The sequence below is a fragment of the Cricetulus griseus genome, chromosome 6 (genome assembly GCF_003668045.3).
Source record: "Cricetulus griseus strain 17A/GY chromosome 6, alternate assembly CriGri-PICRH-1.0, whole genome shotgun sequence".
In the NCBI taxonomy this organism is placed as follows: Eukaryota; Metazoa; Chordata; class Mammalia; order Rodentia; family Cricetidae; genus Cricetulus; species Cricetulus griseus.
Window position 1 is genome coordinate 137,585,983 of NC_048599.1, and position 19,509 is coordinate 137,605,491.

The 19,509-nt window shown below is 51.3% G+C and overlaps 2 protein-coding genes across 3 annotated transcripts in view; both read right to left on the bottom strand.

Moving 5' to 3' along the window:
• Nucleotides 1-1,548: 1,548 nt before the first annotated feature.
• Nucleotides 1,549-8,598, bottom strand: Lhx3 (LIM homeobox 3). 2 transcript variants are annotated; one of them, XM_027422760.2, is made up of 6 exons: nucleotides 8,457-8,598; nucleotides 4,352-4,523; nucleotides 3,411-3,613; nucleotides 2,770-2,921; nucleotides 2,507-2,675; nucleotides 1,549-1,970 (listed from the first exon to the last, which is right to left on the bottom strand). In XM_027422760.2, exons 1-6 carry the CDS (start codon nucleotides 8,542-8,544, stop codon nucleotides 1,549-1,551), a joined length of 1,206 nt encoding a protein of 401 aa, XP_027278561.1. In that variant the 5' UTR covers nucleotides 8,545-8,598. The 2 variants fall into 2 exon arrangements, with proteins under 2 accessions (XP_027278561.1, XP_027278560.1); XM_027422759.1 differs by lacking the exon at nucleotides 8,457-8,598 and adding an exon at nucleotides 6,722-6,815.
• Nucleotides 8,599-9,733: 1,135 nt separating this feature from the next.
• Nucleotides 9,734-19,509, bottom strand: part of Qsox2 (quiescin sulfhydryl oxidase 2) — a 30,299-nt gene continuing 20,523 nt past the window's right edge. The window contains exons 9-12 of the mRNA XM_027422931.2: nucleotides 18,479-18,601; nucleotides 17,645-17,795; nucleotides 13,756-13,944; nucleotides 9,734-12,051 (exon numbers count right to left, since the gene is read on the bottom strand). Coding sequence (XP_027278732.1) covers nucleotides 11,504-12,051; nucleotides 13,756-13,944; nucleotides 17,645-17,795; nucleotides 18,479-18,601 — 1,011 coding nt within the window. The 3' untranslated portion in view covers nucleotides 9,734-11,503. The remainder of the gene's footprint in view (nucleotides 12,052-13,755; nucleotides 13,945-17,644; nucleotides 17,796-18,478; nucleotides 18,602-19,509) is intronic.

A 19,509-nucleotide genomic window follows, 5' to 3' on the forward strand; every position in this document is an offset into this window, starting at 1 on the left:
GAATTCAGAACCCTGTCCAGACCCATTTCACCTCAGCTAGAGTGTGTGTGTTCCCACCCCTGTCCCCACCACTGGCCTCTGTGGAACATAACCTGACAAGCTGGCACACCTGCCTTGACCCTTGCTTGAAGTATCCCTTTCAAGAGTTCTGACATTTCTATTTAGGGTTCCCAGAAGTCAAGTTACTGGCCCTATGTTACACGGCAAGTTAGCAGGGCAGTTAGGACCAGAATCAAACTGTAGAGAACCTGAGTCATTCTGGGGCCTTCCCATGGCACTCCCTGCTGTGTTGGGTGGCTCCATGGACATTCCAGCCTGGCCTGGGATGGTAGAGACCCTATTGCCCATCACCAATCCTACCATGAATGGACAGTAAATCCCACACTTATTTCCAGGGCTCAGGGGTTTGGACAGCCGGAGAGAATAGAGGTCAAATCCATGCCAAGGGCCTGTCTCAGTGAATCCTAGCAGCCCCTCCAGCCCTGCCATGCTTCAGTTTTCAGAGGACATCCTCTACTGCAGCAACACTCTCAGCTGTACCCTCCAGGCTCACTAGAAACTCAGGTCTTCTAGCACTGAAACTGACAAATTTATTGACGTCTTGGAAAGAGCGGATCACCAGAGAATAAATAAAAGTCATGGGACGTTTACAGAACCAACAGGTGGCCAAGACCCTGGTTTTCAGGAATGATTTTGACTTACACGCGGCCAAGCTTTGTGTCTGAGACAGATTCAGATCAGAGGACCCCCAGCCCAGCCTCCTCCAGTGGAGAAGACCTCCCAGTTTGGGCTGCCAGAATCACCCCTCCCCACCCCACCCCTACTCAGGATCACAATCTGTTTGGCAATGGTGTCTGTCCTTGGCGCACAACTCTGCCCTGCTCCTGAGATAGGCTGTGCCTTAGGAGACGGGATGGGAAGTGGGGGGTGGGGGTGGGGGCAATGACACAGGACACCAGTACTGCCCTCACATTTAAAGAATACACCTTGGAGAAGGGACTCCAGAAGTTCCACTTCCTCAACGCATTGCATTCCAGAACATAAAGATCTGGAGACTCCAGGGGGGAGAGCCGGCAGCAGGCAGCAGGGAGGAGAGGTCTGCTCCCAGGTTTTGTCAGTGGCCGGGGAGGACACAAGCATGGTCCCCAACCAGGCCCCATCAGAAGCAATGAGACAAGTTGTTACTGTTGTTTTATGCCAGGACTTTAAGACCAGGGCCTGGGCCTCCAGCCTTGTCTGAAAGAGCAGCAAGTGCTCCTTTAACTGGTCAATAAAGGGAGAGAAATGTTTACAAAACACGGTCAAGAGTCATTGGCCTCTGGACAGCCACCAGGCAGGTCACCCTTGTGTCCAAGGAAGGGCTGTGGCGCCTCAGGTCCAGGGAGGAGCCAGAGGGCCTGGCAGAGGGGCAATCCCTACTCCCCCACTTGGGAACCCTGTCCTTCCCTTAGCAGTCCTTGAAATGGACAGCATGGGGTGGGGCTAGCTGCCCACCCAGAGGCAGCACCAAGACCCCTGAGTTAGAGCCAGGGGAACTGGGGGCCTCGGTCAGAACTGAGCGTGGTCTACCTCATCCAGCCAGGAGGCAGGGCTAGCAGGGAAGTCAGGGTAACCACCACTGCTCTCTGTGGACAGATCGGAGCTGGGTCCATTTCCAGCCAGCACCCTCATGGGTGGGGGCCCACCTGGGGGCCCTGAGGGGACAAGGCCCAAGTTGGTGTCTGGGTATACCAGGCTGGAGAGGAGAGGCTGGGGGCCAGGAAGGCTCTGGGGGGCTGCAGGAGAAGGAGGGATGCCGTAGGGACTTCCTGGGCGTAGCTCTCGGTACTGTTCTGGACCAGCCAAGCCTCCGTGCTCCAAAGCAAAGCTACCGAGGCCTCCTCCTACAGACCGGCCCAAGGCTGGGGTGGGTTCTCCGAGGCTGCTGTACAGGCCGTTGGCAGGCCCCATGTCAGCCATGGATGGCTCGTCTGCAATCGAAAAGAGAGAAGTTCACCCCTCTGTCTGAAGTTCCTGTAGTGTCCTACCCGGACTGATTAAGCGGTCAGCAAATCTCTCCAGCTCTCCCGGAATTTAGGACTGCCTTCCACACCTCCTCTACCCCCTACCAGGAGCCCTTTCTGGCTGTATCTTCCAAGGAAGGCTTTGATCTCAGATTAGCTAGCTACCCCAGCCAGAGCCCGGGATGGGGCAACTGTGGGAAGTACTCATTTTGTAGATAAGAAAATTTAGGGCCCCAGAAGCTGTGTTAGTAACCCGAGGTCACAATATAGCCCCAAACAGAAGTGAGTACTAAGGGATGTGAACAGTGCTCCTGGTGTAGAAAATGAGAGGTTGAGTTCCACAGAGAAGGTTGGAAGTTTCTTCTCTGCCCTCCAAAGTTTCGGTCCCTTGCCTCAAGAACAGCAGAGAATGGGGGCCTGAGGGCCAGCTTAGATCCTCCCTGGGAAGACAGCCGGGAGTGGGTGAGGGTCCCAGCCTACAGCTAGTTAATGTGTCGGCTTACCAGTGAAGGAGACCTCGGCGTCGCTGTCCTGTCCCTCCTGGATGCTGTCCTTGTCGGATTTTGAGCTTCCGCGAGAGCGCTTCATATTGCGGAAATACTGTCCCCAGCGCTGCCGGCCCGCGTCTTTCTTCAGTCTCTTTTCCTTGGCTCGGCGGTTCTGGAACCACACCTGGGGGGTAGGGATGGTGAGTAGCCGCCCGGCTTCCCTTGGAGCGCGTGGCCCTTCTTGCCCGCGGGCCCGGGGGATGCGGCCGAGCGCTGACCTGCACCACGCGCATGTCCAGGCCGGTTTCGGAAGAGAGCTGCTCCCGCACATGGCGCGCCGGCTTGGGCGAAGTGTTGTAGGCGCTCTTCAGTGTCTCCAGCTGCTTGGCGGTGATGGTTGTGCGCGGTCGCTTGGCTGTGGCTTCGGCTTCTGCACGGGACAAACGGTGAGGCTGGCCAGCACTCTCCTGCCGCGCCAGCCTGCTCCCCGCACCTCACCCCAAGAGCCCCGCGTCGCTTTCCGGACGCCCATGGCGCCCTGGCTCCCAGGCAAAGACTGCCGGTGGCCCCAGGCGCTTCACCGAATGCGGAGCGCCGGCAGATGGGCTCTTTATTAGGAACCCGCCGTGGCGCGTATCGCAGCCAGATACGGTCCTCGACCCCTTATTCTAAGAGTTTGTGTGAGTCAGGTCTTCGTAGTCAAAGCTGTTAATTCTTCATGGTCAAAACTGCTAATTCTCCCAAAGCGGGCAACCTCCTGCTCCCGCCTACGCGACTGCTACTCAGGCTCCCGGAGCAGCCTGCTTAGTGCCTGGGGCTTCAGGTCGCCCCACCTCCCAGCACCAAACCAATTCCCGTCCCTGGCCTCCATGACTGAGCGTTTCCCTCATTGCAGTGAGGGCCATCCCCGCCCACTGACCTCGCTGCTTGGCTGTTTCGTAGTCCGCCTTGCACACCAGCCGGCTGTCTTCCATGAGGTAGAACTCGTCCCCTGTGGCCAGCTGCCGCTTGCAAACCACGCAGGCAAAGCAATGCAGGTGGTATACGAAGTCCTGGGCGCGGCGCACCACCTGCGTGGGCGGGATGCCCAGCTGGCATGCGGCGCATTTGGTCCCGAAGCGCCTGCGGGATGCACAGGGTGCGGCTCAGTAGAGCCATAGCAGTTCCTTCGCCCAGAGCGGGTCGCAAAGCAGCGAGCTCCCAGCGCCTGGGGAGACTCCTCCGTCAACTCTGCCCCACAGCCTAGGCAGAGCCACAATACCCTGGGTAGCCGAGCCTGCTCCTTGCTGTTGGGGAAGATGGGTACCTGGGCCAGTTCTCTTAGCTCCCGAGCTTCCCACTCCCCAGATATTTAAGGAACAAAAACATATTTTAAGAGGGAGTAAATCTCATACAATTCCACAAATTTGGGTTAATCTTTTTTAACCTAACAATTGCTTTTACGATTTACAAAACAAATTACCCTAAAAAGTAATGTTGGGGCTGGAGGTTCGGCTGAGCTGGGTGGTTAAGAGCACTGGCTGCTCTTCCAGAGGCTCTAAGTTCAGTTCCCAGCACCCACATGGCAGCCCACAATCATCTGTAATTCCAGTTGCAGGGGATCCGCTGCCTTCTTCGATCTCCTGAGGACACCAGGCATGCACGTGGTGCATAATCCATACATATGGCCTCTTACATATACACATAAAATAAAGATTGTGTTTTAAAATGTCATGGGGAGCCCCATCCTGAGTTTGGCCAGACCCCAGGGTGCCCTACCTGGGCAGGGACCTAGTTATCATGAAGCTTTCTCCCAGCTTCTGTTCTTCCTGCCTTGCCCATGCCCCCTTCACTCTTCCCGGCTACAAGCAGCCAGCTTACTTGAAGAAGTCATCTTTGCAATAGACGCTCTCCCCGCGGCTGAAGCAGCGTTCAGCCAGAGGTATGTGGCAGTCACTGCACTTGAGACACTTGCTGTGCCAATGTCGGTCCAGAGCCTTAAGGATGAAGCGGTCTAATATGTGCTGATCACAGCCGGCACACATCGGGATCTCTGTGGATACAAAAATAACCCAGGTCATGGGCCTCGAAGATGGGTGATGGCTCTTTATTGGCTAGAGCCAGCTGTCAGGCCTGCAGACCTCAGAGCTGTGCAAGGATCTGCCTTCCCCCGCTGCCAGGCTCCCCAGTGACGGCAATGGTCTGAGGATATTTTATCCTGTAGCACCTCTCAGCCTTGATGCAGTCAAAAGAAACTAAAAAAGGCATAAAAGTGTGTCTGCAATGGGAAAGGTGACCAGGCTGTCCCCTAAAGCCCAAATAACCACTCTATAAGGTGTTCCCAGTGCCAGACAGGACATGTCCATTCCAAATGAAAATCCTACCCCTTGGGTGATTTGGAAAGCTGGTACAGAAAATAGAAAATACGTCCTTACTAGCAAGGGCAAAAGGTCACACATGGGACTGTATTGCCTTTGTGATTTTGCTCAATGAAGCATCTTGGCCTCGAAGAGTTCCAGCAAGTGAGGCTGCCTAGCCCTGGCCCTTGGCCGCAGCATCTAAGGTAAATGAATACTGGTCTTGATTTGAGTGGCTGCAGGTATTTAAGGGTGCACTGGCTATGTTTTTATGAGTAGATCTGTTGCTCTCCTGCTCAGGTGTGAGTTGGAGTGCACAGTGGGTGGCTTCACTTCTCCACACCATCAGTTCCTCAAACTAAGTTCCCATCAGTTCTGTCTCTCTCCCCCAACCCCCCAGCAAACTGCAGGTCTCAGGGAAATCGGGCTGGGGAAATCCAAAGGTATCTTTCAAGAACCAGGGAAGCACTGAGGGGCTCTTCTTCATGTTCATGGGTTGAAGAGTCCCTGACAATTTAGGAAACGTTTCTAGAAGAAGGGAGAACCATGTGCAGGACCTAGGACCTAGGACCCACTCATGATGTCACACCACACCAGTGTCCTTACCTCTCTGGCTACAGACAGCTAGCTTCAGGCTGGCTTCCAGCTGGTGGGAGGAATTAGAAAAGGACAAAATCTGTCCTACCACCCTCCAGCACTGGCCACAAGCCTGCGATGGACGCTGTCCCGCATTAAACAAAACCACCTCTCCAAATGTGGACATGGAGATCGTCTGTAGTTGTACCAGATCACCACCATGGGAGCCATCATAGGGCAGGAAGGGTACCCAGCAAAGAGTGGGGTGGCAGGACAGGCCAGACACTGTAGATTCAGCACCCAGACACGGACAGCGCCTCGACCAAGAAGCCCACAGAGGGCCCGCTTCCTACAAAAGTCAGCGCCCACAACCAAATCTCCAGTGAAGCCACCCTGGACCTTCACTTGCTTACGTTGCATGGTGACTCCAGCCTCCGCACAATTTCCTACACAGTGTTGAAGGGCCCTGTGGAGCCTCGGGAGCCACCAGCGCTCTCGCAAGCCGCAAGCCTCCCGGGAGTTCTGGAGCTTAGCTTACTAAGCATTCCCTCTCCTCTCGTTTTCATCCTCCCCTCCCACATCTTCCTCCCAGCCTCTGCGGTCAACCCCTCCCTTAAACCATCGGAAATAAATAAATAAACAAGTAGGTCATATCCGACCCCCAGACGGAATAGAATCCCTTTCCCGCCTGCTTCGACCTTCTGCCAGCCTAATTGCCTCTTTGCCCATTCTGTATCCCATCATCTTGGAAACCCGGAGAGCTTGCCTATTCCTCAGAACCAAAGCCCTGCAAAAAGACTGCTACTACTAAGAAACTGGGGGCCCGGACAAACCCCGCTTTGCCCTGTAAAAAACGGTTCTTGGCCACCAAACCAGTGGTAGGCTTCGGGTGCAGCCTCCAAGATCCAAATCAGTGGTTCAGCATGACCCAGCCCTGATCCCTCTGAAAAGTGGGGAGGGACTGAGTGAAGGCAGTTCTCTAGGAGACACCTTTGCATCCTGATTCCCGAGTCTCTTGAACAGCTTCACAGATCCCTCCAGCTCAAGGGCCTCCGCCAGCTCAGAGCTGCTTAGGGATCCCTAAACCGTTTCTCAGCCACCAAGGGCTCCCTAGTCCGAGGACCAAATGCCGGAACAACACAGCATCAGGGACCCCGTACACTTTGGAGGTTGAGGCGCCTTTGACTAGCGGTGTCACAGCCCCTCAGACATACCCTTGCCCAAATACCCTGGCTTCCTCTGGCCTCCGCTTACAAGCCAGAAAAAAACCCGAGGGTATCTGGGCCTGTCCGGTGCAGCCGCTCCGACGGGCACCCACCTCGGCGCAGGTCGGCCCTTCGTGCCAGCAACGCCAGCAGCAGGTCACCACTCGCCGATTCCCGGGCTGGGTCCAGCTCCCCTCGAGCCTCCATGGGACCGAGGGCCGGGTGCCGCCGCCCTCCGACCCTGAACTTCTCTTGGGTCTGGCAAGGCCACCGCTGCAGAGACTCCGAGCTGGCTTTGGAGCGACTCGTGTCGCTGCTGGGCGCTGTGCCCACGGGAGGCCTCGGGGCGCCAAGCCACGGGCCCGCGGAGGGCGGAGCGGCGGGGGGCGGGGCCGCGGGGAGGGGCTGGGCCGGGGGTCGTAGAGACTCTCCCGAAGCCACTGGAGGCTCTGTGCTCCTTTGAGTCGGAACCCGAGGTGCCCAGAAGCCGTCTGGCTTGCACTTTCCGAGGATAGAGACAGCGCTGTAATCCAGTCACGGCTTCCCACAGATGCTCGCCCCTGCCCCCGAAGCAAGTTCACTAAAGCTCCAGGAGGGCTGAGGTCCAGAGTGTCAGGGAGGGAAACGCGTTCTCCTATTGCTCACGTTTAACCTCTTAGCCCGAGCTGGAAACATTGGGACCACACCTGGTCAGCAGAAGGGCAACCTGATAACCACCGAGGTTATGTGGCTGCAAAGAAGCCACAGTAGAGCTTCAAGGAGCCGGACTTGACGTCCCCTCTCCAACTCTGACACTTTCCGACCCCACCTCTGGAACTGCTGACTGGAGCTAGTGCAGGGAGAAGGAATGATTCTTGATTCTTAGGACCTCAGGCCTGGTGTCCTCTGTGGGAACACAGAACCAAGACTCTTGTCTAGGTCGGGAAAAGAGCTGAGGCGTGGAAGTCCTGGGATCTATCCTCTCTTAGAACAATCCCTGCATCTGGATTTCCACATCTTGACCCCCATCAGAACAGGTGAGCCCACAAGAACCCCTCCTATTCTTGCATGTACCCTCACTGAGGGTTCACAGGACCTAGTCAGGAGACAGGTCATAAGTAGAACCCGGCAGAGTGTAGGGCTCTGACAACTGTCAGGGACACTCAGAAAGGGTTGCTGCTACCCTCCTGGCTTCTCTGTTTGCCCTGCTCTGCCTCTGTCCCTTGGACTGTGAACTTTAGAGCCCAGGGTGGGAAGGATGAGTGAAAGAACAGAGGATTTCCCACCTGCTCCCAGCAGCAGACCTGATGCCTTGACAAGAGCCCTGTGCCTGCATTCAACCCTTAATGTTGCTCTGTGCTTGTTATTCTAAAAAGGTCAGAGAACACCAGCTTGGAGTGAAATAGGCGCTGGGTGAGCTGGGATGTGAGCCATTGAGTGTCAGTTGCTACAGAGGCGGTGGGGCCGGGGGCCTGTGCAGCTAGACTAGGGAAGGGGCGGCCCCACACTGCTGGGCATCTGGCTTGCCTCCAACAATGCCTCCATTATTTTCCAACGTCCATGGCAATGAAATGGCCCTTGGGGATCAGAGTTCAGGCGGGAGACTTGGCCTAGGGATCCCTGCTGTAAGCCAGGGGCATTAGAAGCTGAGGGACATTTGATCTCCAGGGTCCTGTCTTGACATCGTCTCAGGCCACCCCAGATCTTCCTGGTCACTCTTGACCCCGTGGCCTCCCTGTACCCCCTGCCGGCTATCATTTCCTTTCTCTGCAGTCATTCTTATGCTACTCCTCCCTAGCCACTCCTCTGAATTCTCTCTTCTCTCCTTCCTGCCTTGTATGGAGGCCTCTGGGTTGCAATTGCTCTTACCTCGAGCCCTGCTGAAGGTACAGAGGGCAGCAGCTCCGGGGGCACCAGGCCCTTCTCGGTTGCAATCAAGTTCTGCTTCTAGCAGCATGACAGTCACTAATCGAGTGGTTGGTGCAGGCTGCTCCTTGGAGTGCTGGATTTCTTCTAGGCCTTGGCCCACTCGCTGGATCGGCGCTGTCCGCGGTGCTGAAAGAGGCACTGGCGTGCTGGGGCCCTTCTCCAGCCTGCCCCGCCCCTCCACTGTCCCCGCCCTTAGCCCCTTCCAGGCCTGGGCAGGCGGAGTCAGACTAGCGTCACTCCAGGGCTGGGTTTCACCAGTTTATGGAATGTGGTAGCCCTTTTCCAAGACTTTCCTTTACCTGACATAGTAGCATAGCAGCTCCAACTTGCTCTGCTCTGGGTTTTGGCTGGAGGTGCCATGTTCACCATGCAGGTTTGGGAGCCTCAGGGTTGTTAGCATGGGATTCTGCCCGCACCCCCCTTGCCAAAAGGTCCAAAGGCCCTCTGCTGCAGGCACAGGTCAGAGGCCTCCCAATGCTGTTGGTGGCCTTTAGAACTCTCCATACTCAACCCTGTATCCAGTACTCTGCAGGCAGATTTTAGATCCTCCTCTCCAATTCCCACCTCTGGGAGAGGGTCATGTGTGCAAAACCACCTGCTACTTCAGGGCTTCTCACAGAAGCTCCCAGGTCCCTGCAGGGTGATCTGCTACACACACACACACTGTCCCAGGCTGACAGAGCAGGGACAAAGCAGACGGGAAACTTGGTGAGAGCCTCAGCAGCTTCTGGGTTGATTGGTCTCCCCAGGATCTGGCAGCCAGGAGCTGTGGGTTCAGATCAGCGTGAAGGTACACTTGTACTGATCTCCGTGCTTTGTTAACAAAGGTGCAGGGTCCTGCAACTCTCTGCCATAGTCTATTCAATTCTTCACTTTCCACTTGAGCTCTGGGCTGTCTTTCCCAAAAGCCTCTAGTTTATTTACACAAGAAATTCTAGCAGGGCAGTGGTGGCACACACCTTTAATCCCAGCAGAGGCAGGTGGATCTCTGTGAGTTCGAGGCCAGCCTGGTCTACAGAGCAAGTGCCAGAACAGGATCCAAAGCTACACAGAGAAACCTTGTCTCGAAAAAACACAAACAAACAAAAAGAAATTCTAGACTTCAGAGCTGGGTCTGTAAACTAGAAGGGAGTAAAGGGCTTAGAGCACTCTCTGAATCCAGCTTAACATATTGCTTTTCACATTTCAAAACAAAAACCAAACTGTTAACAACTTTATCAAATGTCAGATTTCTTTATTCTTAAAATGTGCACAGTAGTTTACTTAAATACAAAATGTACCCTTTCTTGGCAGGTAAGAAATTTCATTGACATTTTCATGCCAATTGGCTTTTTAATCAAAATCTTTGCATTAAAAATAAATAAACATTTAAATTATTGAACTATTATATCCATTAATTGCAATACATCTCATAATACTTCAGACTTTAAAAGAAGAGACTTACATGGCCTAAAGGTAGGTCCCAGAGCTGAGCAGGGCCCTTTAGGCAAGCCTTCTAACTGCAGAACTGACAGTCCAAACAGATGTATGTGGCAAGCTTGTCCCCCAGAAGGGATGGCCTGGGACTCTACAAGTGCATCTGAAAGTAGGCTCTGCCCAGGGTGGGCTTCTACAAACATCAGCCATGTTAGGCCTTGTGGGGTACTGTGGCAGCCCTCGGGTCACAGTTACAGAAGTCCCCTCAGCATTGCTCCCCAGAGGCAGTTCAATGTGTGTTCAAAGCATTTCTCTTTGGAGCTGTGCTTAAACAGGCCTGATTTTCAAGCTGATGGACCAATGTTGTCTCAATAACCTAGACACGCAGGCAACAATAAGGATGAACTCATCTGTTTGTTTGTTTTTTAAAAAAGCACAGAATTCCAGGTTTCCTCCTGCCATAGGGAAGTGAAGCAGGAGGTTCAAGTGGCTGGGCCCAGGCCATGCCTGTCCCAGCAGGGAGGCCTTGCTGATGCTCCCATCAGATGGAAGGAGGGTTAACAACAGCCCAAGGAGACAGCGGTCCATTTTTTTAAGTGGCAGCAGAAACATTGATAATACAAGGTTTTAAATGATACCCATGTGATCAGCTGTTGTTGGAAAGGAAGCAAATATAAAATATAGATTATGCAAAGTGGAATGTATATTTAACTAACCAAGTCATACCCATGTGAGAACACAGAGGTACACACATTCATCATACAGTCAAACACACAGACACACAGACACAGACACACACACACACACAAAGCTAGCTTGCTTTATCCAAATAAAAAGAAGCTCCTGAGCCATGACAGGTCTCAGTAGGAATGTTTCCATAAATGTAGACTTAATCTATGTTTTTTTTTTTTGTTTTTGTTTTTTTTTTTTAAAGTCTTTAGGCACAAGTTTACCATTCAGTGTTTTGGGATTTTACAAATAATGTATTTAAACTGTTAATTTTTTGTTTGTTATTAAAGTTACCCTCAAGGCCAGGAGGTCTCGTATGCAGGGGCCATTGCATGTGCCCAGCATCTGTGCCTCCATCAATGCCTTCTGCAGTGTACATGAGACATGACAGGGGTTATAGAGGCTTTCCAGAGACTGCACTCCTGCTCACCACTGGCTGTCGGGCAGAATCTCACCATAGGGACCAGAACTGCACTACAGCCTGACTGGGTTGGCCCTCCTATCTACTGTCACCACCACTGCCCCCAGGGAGCCAGGGTTGGGGGGTAAGGGAAGGCAGACACAGATGTGAGTCCCCGTGAGGGAGCTGCAACATGGAGGGCTATGTGCTGGACCTGCCTCCTGGCCTACAAGGCCAATACACACAAGTCTGATACGGAGGCTGGGAAGGTGAGGACAAGGTGGCAACAAGGCAAAATGTTCCAGTAAAAACAAAACAAAACATGCTCCTCCAGACACCATGCTGGGCACATTTCCAAAATCCCTGATCCCAACATTAAAGCTGCAGGTGCGTGGGTGACTTCAAAGGCTTCCTCTGTGTTGCCATGGCTGTCCCATGTGTTCTACACAGCTGGGTGGTAGAGCCGAACTTTCCATCGCTTGGACCTCACTCGGAAGAAGAAGTACATGATCATCAGGAACAAGGAGGAGGCCACATACAGCACCACACAGAGGCTCATGTCCAGACTGGAGAAACCAATCCCAAGGAAGGGCACAGATGCCTTGGCCTCTTCAAGTGCCTGGAGACCCTTGGGGCTCTGGAGTCTTAGGTCCAGCCTGTGGTGCAGGTTCTTGGAAAGATCAGTTCTGGGGCCCAGTATGTGGGGTGGACGGAGACTCTCAGCATCCTGATGGATCCAGGACTTTCCTGAGGGGTTAAGACCTTCACCCTCTTCCTGCTCCTTGCCAAGATCTCCCCAGTCACCAGGACTGCCCTGGTCCACAGAGTATGTATCTACCAGGTTGTCCCTGCTATAGTGCTGCTTCAGGAACACAAGTACCTGGTCCTCATTCCAGCTGTCCAGGCCTTTAATTTCCTCATGGCAGGCTGGGCAGAGGTCTGGAGTGGGCCATGGAACCTTTGGAAATTTGGGATCCTCACTCAGATGGCCTAGGAGGGAGGGAAGGAGAAAACCAGTGAAACCTTTCAGCCGTAGGATGCTAGGTCTCACCCCATCCACCACTAGCTTGTGTCCCTGCCTCCCTCCTTCGGGCACGCAGGGTACCCAATGCATGCTCTCTTCTCTCTGGCAAGCAAGGGAGGGACCCTGCATTCTGGGCTCCACTCGCCACTCAAGGGACTACATCCATAAAGTTCGTATTTCTGTGTCTCATCCCACCCTTTACTGCCCCCCTCCCCCTACCCTTTAATTCTTAAGAAGGGTTTCTCTGTATAATAGCCCTGGCTGTCCTGGAATTCAACCCCTAGTCTGGTGGCAGGAATGTGGAGCAGGTAAGGAATATTATGAGTAACATCACACCAGGATATACAGCCCCTTCCCACTGTGGCCTAATGATGTTGGCACTTTTGGTTGGGGACAAATGACAGCAGGGCCCCCGGACTGGGCAGGCCCAGCTGGTGCCTTGTTTTGGCTGCCTCAAAGCCAGTCGCCTGGGGTGTGGGGAGGTGGAGAGGTGGGAGGGAGATAGGGAAGGCATTAGGGAGAAATCCCTGTACAAGGGCCACTGTCGAAGCGCCTTGAGACAAAGCAAATCCGCTACATGAAAGGCACCGTCTGCTTCTGGTGCCAAGAAAAACCAATTTTCTTTAGTGCTTTAGTTGTAATATGTTTTATAATACAGCGGATTAAACAAAAACCAAGAGTTTAGAGACATTTTCCGTTCATCTCTATTAAATTCATTTCTCAGTAGAATTACTCTTAAGCCTAATTTTAATCTGCCATTGATTTTGGAATAGCAGGAATTACTTAAATCTGACAGACTACATGTGCCCTCTATTTAGTTTTCTTACAACAAAATCACTTTGTGAGGTTTGCCTAACAATCTGAGATTTGTGTGTGTGTGTGTGTGTGTGTGTGTGTGTGTGTACATGTTTGTATGCATGTGTTAGTGTGTACACATTCTGGAAGAGGCCAGTTATTCTCTGACACAGGGTCTTTCATTGAACCTGGAGTTTGTAGATTTGACTGGGCTAGATTGGCTAGCAAGACCCATGGATTGTCTCCACCGCCCCAGCACCAGAATTATAGGTATGTGCCACTGCACACATATTTTTTTTTTTTTTTCAAGACAGGGTTTCTCTCTGTGTGTAGGCTTGGCTATCCTGGAACTCCCCCTTTAGACCAGGTTAGCCTTGAACTCACAGAGATCCTCCTGCCTCTGCCTCCTGAGTGTTGGGATTAAAGGCAGGCACCACTACCACCAGGCCCAGATTTTTTTTAAGAGATCAACTCAGATCCTCATGTTTGAATTTTTACAAATTGAACTAAATCTCCAGCCCCTGAAAAAAGACTTTAAAGACACTAAAAATGTTTAGCAAAATTTCTATAGTTTTTTTTTTTTTTTCTTCAGAGTTCAGAATTACTGGTGATGAAGTTGGGGAGGGGATATCAAAGGGGGACATGAGAGAAGCAAGAGCCCCATCAGTGTCTACAGGGCCAGGAGCTCCCAAGCCATTGGGACACAGTAGCCTAATACACCCAGAACAACGGCAAGAGGGAACCAAAATTACTGTCCCCAAACACACTGACCACGGCACCCTTGGCAGCCTTGAAGTGGGCTGGACCCTCCAAATCCAGGCTCAAGGTATGTGCTTGATAGTGTCAGGACAGCAAGGAACATGCAAGCCTTTTACCTGCCAGGCGGCTGTTCACCATGTTGTGTTTCCTCCAAAGCCAGAGAACAGCTTGGTCTGGGGTTTTCACAGAATTCATGGACTCCTTAGCCATTTCTTCAAAATGCTCAGCACATTCTTTGCACCCAAAGAATGTATGAATGTATCTCCTTATGGTCTGCAACACAGCCTGGGGGTCATCTTCAAACCCTGGAGAAGGAAGAAGGCTGTCAGTGCTGCAAACCTACAGATCATGAAGCCCTGGACCTGTCAGATGGCTCAAACAAGAAAAGATTCAGGTAGCATCCAAGATCGTGGACTGCTCCAAGTGTCCCCACAGAGAAGAACCCATGGCATGGTTCCCCAGATACCATACTGCAACTGGAAGTGGAAGGCTGCTCCCACTGCATGAGGACAATGGAAATCACACTGGACACACATCGTTATTATGGGTATTCCAAAGGTTGAGTACCAAGAGGAACAAGCCCCAATAACTCAGATGCCTTGATCTCTATAAGCCTTAAAAGGGATGTTCTAACATTCCTCAACCATGCTACTGGTTGTCTCTGTCCCTGACCTCATGACCCAAAGGGCAACCTAATCCTAAAAGAGTATGTTTTCTTTAGGATCTGCCACTCTGCCATCTGTGTGTACTTCCTGCTTTGTAACCCCTGAAAGTGTTGTTTGTGGAGATGAGGCTGTCACTCTGAGCCCAGAGCCAACCTGCTTCAGAATCCACAGAACCAGGTCCAAGAGCAAATATGGCTGTGTACAATCTTCCCTGAGCAGATGGGCAGCAACGGTTACCAGCTGGTCAGCTGCTGGGACTCCCTCTTGGAGGATAGGCAGGAAGGCAGGTTGGCAAAGTCTGCACTTTTTCAATAGGACTGGGTCTCTCCAAAGGTAACAGTTTTATTCTTTTGTTTGTTTTGATTTTTGGAAGCAGGGTCTTGCTATGCCACCCTGGCTAGCCTAGGACTTGCAAAAGAGCTCAGGCTGGCCTTGAATTCAAGGCCATCCTCCTGCTTCAGCCTCCTGAATATTTGAATTATAGGATTATAAAACTACTACATCTAACTGGTGAAGGTTTTTGTTTGTTTTGTTTTTTCGAGACAAGTTTTTTCTGTGTAGTCCTGGCTGCCCTGAAACTTGCTCTGTGGACCAGGCTGGCCTCAAACTCAAGAGATCTGCCTGCCTCTGTCTCCTGAGTACTGAGATTAAAGGTGTGCCCCACCACCACTAGGCTGGTAGTGGTTTTAAAATACAACAGGGAGCATCTAGGGTCATAGTCCACAGTAAAACAGGGGCTTATAGGATAGAAGCAGCAGACATGAAGGGTATTCAGCATTTTCAGAAAGCAATCCATCCCAAAAGCAGAAGCAAACAGCTAGAGCCAAGCAACCCAACCACACAGGACTAGGCTGCATCCCAATGCAGATAAACATGCAAGTAAGGGACCAGCACCACAGACAGGCAGCAAAGTGGTAGAACAGAAATGCATTTCCCACTAGGGATGGAGTCTTTCCATCCAGAGCAGCCTGCATGGGAGTCTGCTTCTCAACAGGCTCTGACCCAGGTGTCTGTCAACACTAGGCATGGGGAGTTACACTAGGACCTCTATATCTGGGAGGTAGAAATCCGCATACCACTGTCCCTGCTGGCCTTGAGTATGCCCATGGGTAGTTGGGCAATGCCTGGTGTGAGTCTGTTGCTATTCTTGTGACTAGCCTGCCTGGCCTTCTCTCCCCACCAGATCTCCAAACATCTGCCTCATGTCACAGTAATCCCTCCTCTTGCCCACCGAACCATTGCCCACTCCAGCTCTAATCTTTAAAGTGGACAAGAACCATAAACCACTACCTGGGGGAGGGTTAGACCATGAAGTCAGCACTTTAGTAGACGGGTTTAAATCAGCATGGAGAAAAGAAAACCTCAAAGACTTAATCCTGCTCCTCGACTGACCCAATTCCATTGGCAGGAGACTACTCTCCTCAGGGGTGCATCAGGCTGTGTTCATGAGGAAGAGAGGGCTGCAGCTGCCTGCCTGAATGTGGTCATGTGGTCTGTCATGCAGACATCAAGTGTGTCTTAGGATCTGTGACTCTGGCTGTCCTGAACTGTCTTTAAGCAGCCCTCAACCCCCACTCCTAGCACAAATCAGCACTGCTGAGGAGCTAGCACAGCAGGAGCACAGTGAGCTAGCACTCACTTCCTTTTCCACAGACCTTTCTCCACAGATAAGGGACCTCTAGAGTCAGCCTGTTTCAGGAGTAGTCCAGACACATCAAATTACACAGTGCCATGGGTCTGACCTCAGTGTCTGAACTGTTTCTGGGTTTCTCCCTGGCGTGCGCTCCTCTTTCTTCTGATTTCCAGGGGAATGTGACGTTAAGACCAACACTCTCCCCATCCTGGACATACTCTTTTGCATAGGGATTTAGGTGCCTCTATGAAGAGGTGGTCCACTTCCCTAGCTCTGAGTTCAATCTGTACAAATGATATGGATAAATGACAACCTGTCAAGGCCTTCAGGGTCCTTCCTCATCTTGGCACCACCCAGTAGTAGCCTGTAGGAGTGAGTTAATTTAAGCTGTCCCCCACCTCCCCCTCCCCATGGCGAACTACCACCAGACACCCACACAAACAAGACCATGACTAGGAATAGAGGAATCATGCAGCCCAAGCAGACTCAACTGCTGACCTATCCAAACATGAACAAGTAAAATGGAGGGTGTTTGACAACACCGCCTAGTTATAAGAATTTTATGATGTGACTGGAAAGCATCCTGGAGCAAATGGACTCCACTAAGGCTTGGTATCAACACGAGTGAACCAAACAGACTAAAGCACAAGAGTTGAAAGACAAACACTATTCCACAGTCCAGGGCTTGATGGCCTGGGAAGTACCCATATGGTCACATTCAGAGTGGGTGAAAAATCCAACACAGCAGATTTAATTCTCACTTTGCTATTTTGTCATTGACAGCTATCAGTCCCTATCCTCAGGTTTTCAACTCCATGTGACAGGCAGCCTCTGGGACTGTCCCTGGTCCTTGCCTCTGAGACTCAAGACTTAAAGGTTCTTGTTCCCTTGTGAACAAAGTGGGCCAGAGAGACCAAGATGACAGAATTGATGAGTGCCGCTCTTCTGCTGGCTCCCAAGTTGTGAATGGACCTTAGAGGAACAGCCAGCAGGCATTGGTAAAGAGGTCTATCCCCAGTTGAAATGGGTCTTATTATCCCGAAGCTGAGGAGCCAGGTTAGGCCACACTCAGATTCCTGCCCACAGGAATCTGAAAGCAGGACTTAAGATTTATTTGTTTAATGTACACTGATGTTTTGCCTGTATATACTCTATGAGGGTATTGGATCCCCCTGGAACTGGAGTTACAGACAGTTGTGAGTCATCATGTGGGTGCTGGGAATTGAACCCAGGTCCCCTAGAAGAGCAACCAGTGCTCTTAACCACTGAGCCATCTCTCCAACTTGAAAGTGGATGTTTTAAGCTGCTTAATTTGAGGCTAACTTGTTCCAGAACAAATAACGAATAATATACCTCACTAAATGGGGTTCACTTGTCTTATTTTCCTGAGTAAACCAAGGTTTACATTACGATTCCTGGCTTGTCTGTCTTCTTTGTGGCTCCTTTTTAATAAGGCTGTTGTGGCAAAGGGTATGGAACTCTCCCTACTGCCTTCCACGCAGAAGCAGGCTGTGCTCATGGTGTCTGCATTCTGAAATGCTCACCCCCAGACTTATAATGTCCCCTGTCCCAACATCTAGAAGACTGGCACTTCATAGACAGCAAAACAAAATCCTGTAGGTACTTTTGGCAGCACATGACACGCACTGGAACTAGACAGTGAATGCAGAAGGCCACTCATGCCAGCTTGGTTAGGCAGATGGTTACCTGTGCCAACCAGTGCTTCTGGATGGGTAGAGGCCTGAACCGTCAAAGTGTGAAACAGTTTCCAGAGGGAGCATGGGTAGCCCCTCAACTCCAATCGGCTTCCTTGACATCCCACCCACTTTATGTGGCTGGTAAGAAAGATTCCAGAAATCTGAGGGGAAAACATCCACAAAGAATACAAGACAAGTGTTAAAATTAACACTAGTTGCAAGATGCCTTGGTCCTTGGTTGGGGAGATGATCATACAAGGGTATGTATTTATCAAAGCTTCTCACTGCATGCCTATAATCTCAGCACTTAGAAGGCTAAGACTGGAGAATCTCAAGTTTGAGGCCAGCCTAGGCTACATGAGAGACCTATTTCAACAAACAAACAAAAGAACCAAACAACAATGTAAAAAACCAAAAGCCCTGGGAGCTATGCTGTTTGAGGGCAGCTCTCACAGTGTGTTCTTGGCGAGCTGTCCTAAAACTGAAGCCTTCAGTGTAACCTACCAGCATCATGGAGGTAAGGAAATGGGCATGAAGTCATCATAGAAATGGGAACATCAAAAATCATGAGGCATCTTTACCCAGGGACATGGCTTCTCTACCCAGGGAGATGAGGCTTCTCCACACAGGGACAGGGGTTTTCTACATGGGGAGAGGGGGTTTCTCCAAGCAGGAAGATGGGATCTGTGCTGTGTGAACCAAGTACTGACAACAAAGCCAGGGAGACACCACAGGTGACTTTCTGTGGACGTTGGGTCCTGGGCCTGAGCAGAGGGACGTGCTAGGTGAAGGAGAACGGCACGGTTCACACTAGATGAGTTCACACACCAGGCCTGGGACTCACCCGCATCTTGTTGTTGACTAGGTCCAGGATGGCATTGTACGGAATCTTGTCTAGGGGGAGGTTGGCCAGCCACTCCTGCACTGTCTCCAAAAGCTTCTTGACTGACGGCCGGCCGGGGAACAGCTAAGAGAGGAAGACCCACCCTATAAGATATTGAGAAAAATTGCCACTACCTCCCAAGGTCTGAAAACAGTATGGAGAGCTGTGACCTTGTGGCAAAGTCCATACCACAGGGTCAAAGTCCCACACTACACACAGTCAATCCTTTAAGGAAATGGATTTCACCCTAGGACCAGCCAAGAATTGGGGGTTCTTCAAGAACTAGGGAATAACAGATGGCTATTTTACGATGTCAGACAGGGAGACTACTGAGTATGGTATATCACCAAGTTATCAAGTGCTCAGTGGCCCTCCAGAAGGCATTGCCTGCATACTTAGCCTGTCTTTCTGCAATTCTTCAGTTCCAACAGCCTCTCTTACTGTCTCTAACCAACTGCCTACAAGATGTGTGGGAACAGACACCTATCATAGGCAGTGATGACATGTAGCTTACTGGCTGACTCAACACAGGAACCTGGAGAGCAAGTAGCTAAGAGAACCCTGGTGGTTTTGCTCTCCTTACATAGCATATTGTTCTCTTACTACATGTGCAAAAATAAAGGCTGCATTGGCTATATTTTTTATGCATTGCTCACAAAATAGCATGATCAGTTAATCAGCATTAAATTTGCTCTTAAATGTTTAAGTACATTTTACAACAGTAACTTTTTGTCATGATTTAAGGAGCTGTCACCATCATATGGCACATCCTCAAACACCAGAGCTAGCTGCAAGGGCAGGAAGGCAATATCCAGTGAGGCATACCCACTGAGACTAGGTTAATTCCTGTAAGCCAACAACTTTAGCATGGGCGTGTTTGCTGGCTAGAGGCATTCCAGGGTAGCAAGTCTAGTGAGACATATAGTTTGTTTAGCCGAACACTTTTTGTTTTGGAGACAGGGTCTCTGTAAGTAGCCCTGGCTGACCTGGAA

Coding starts and splice junctions, on each gene's coding strand:
- Lhx3 (XM_027422759.1), bottom strand. CDS start 6,815: ATGGAGGCTCGAGGGGAGCTGGACCCAGCCCGGGAATCGGCGAGTGGT. Junction 2,922..3,410: donor CGAAACAGCCAAGCAGCGAG/GTCAGTGGGCGG, acceptor TGTCCCGTGCAG/AAGCCGAAGCCACAGCCAAG. Junction 2,676..2,769: donor TGGACATGCGCGTGGTGCAG/GTCAGCGCTCGG, acceptor CCTACCCCCCAG/GTGTGGTTCCAGAACCGCCG.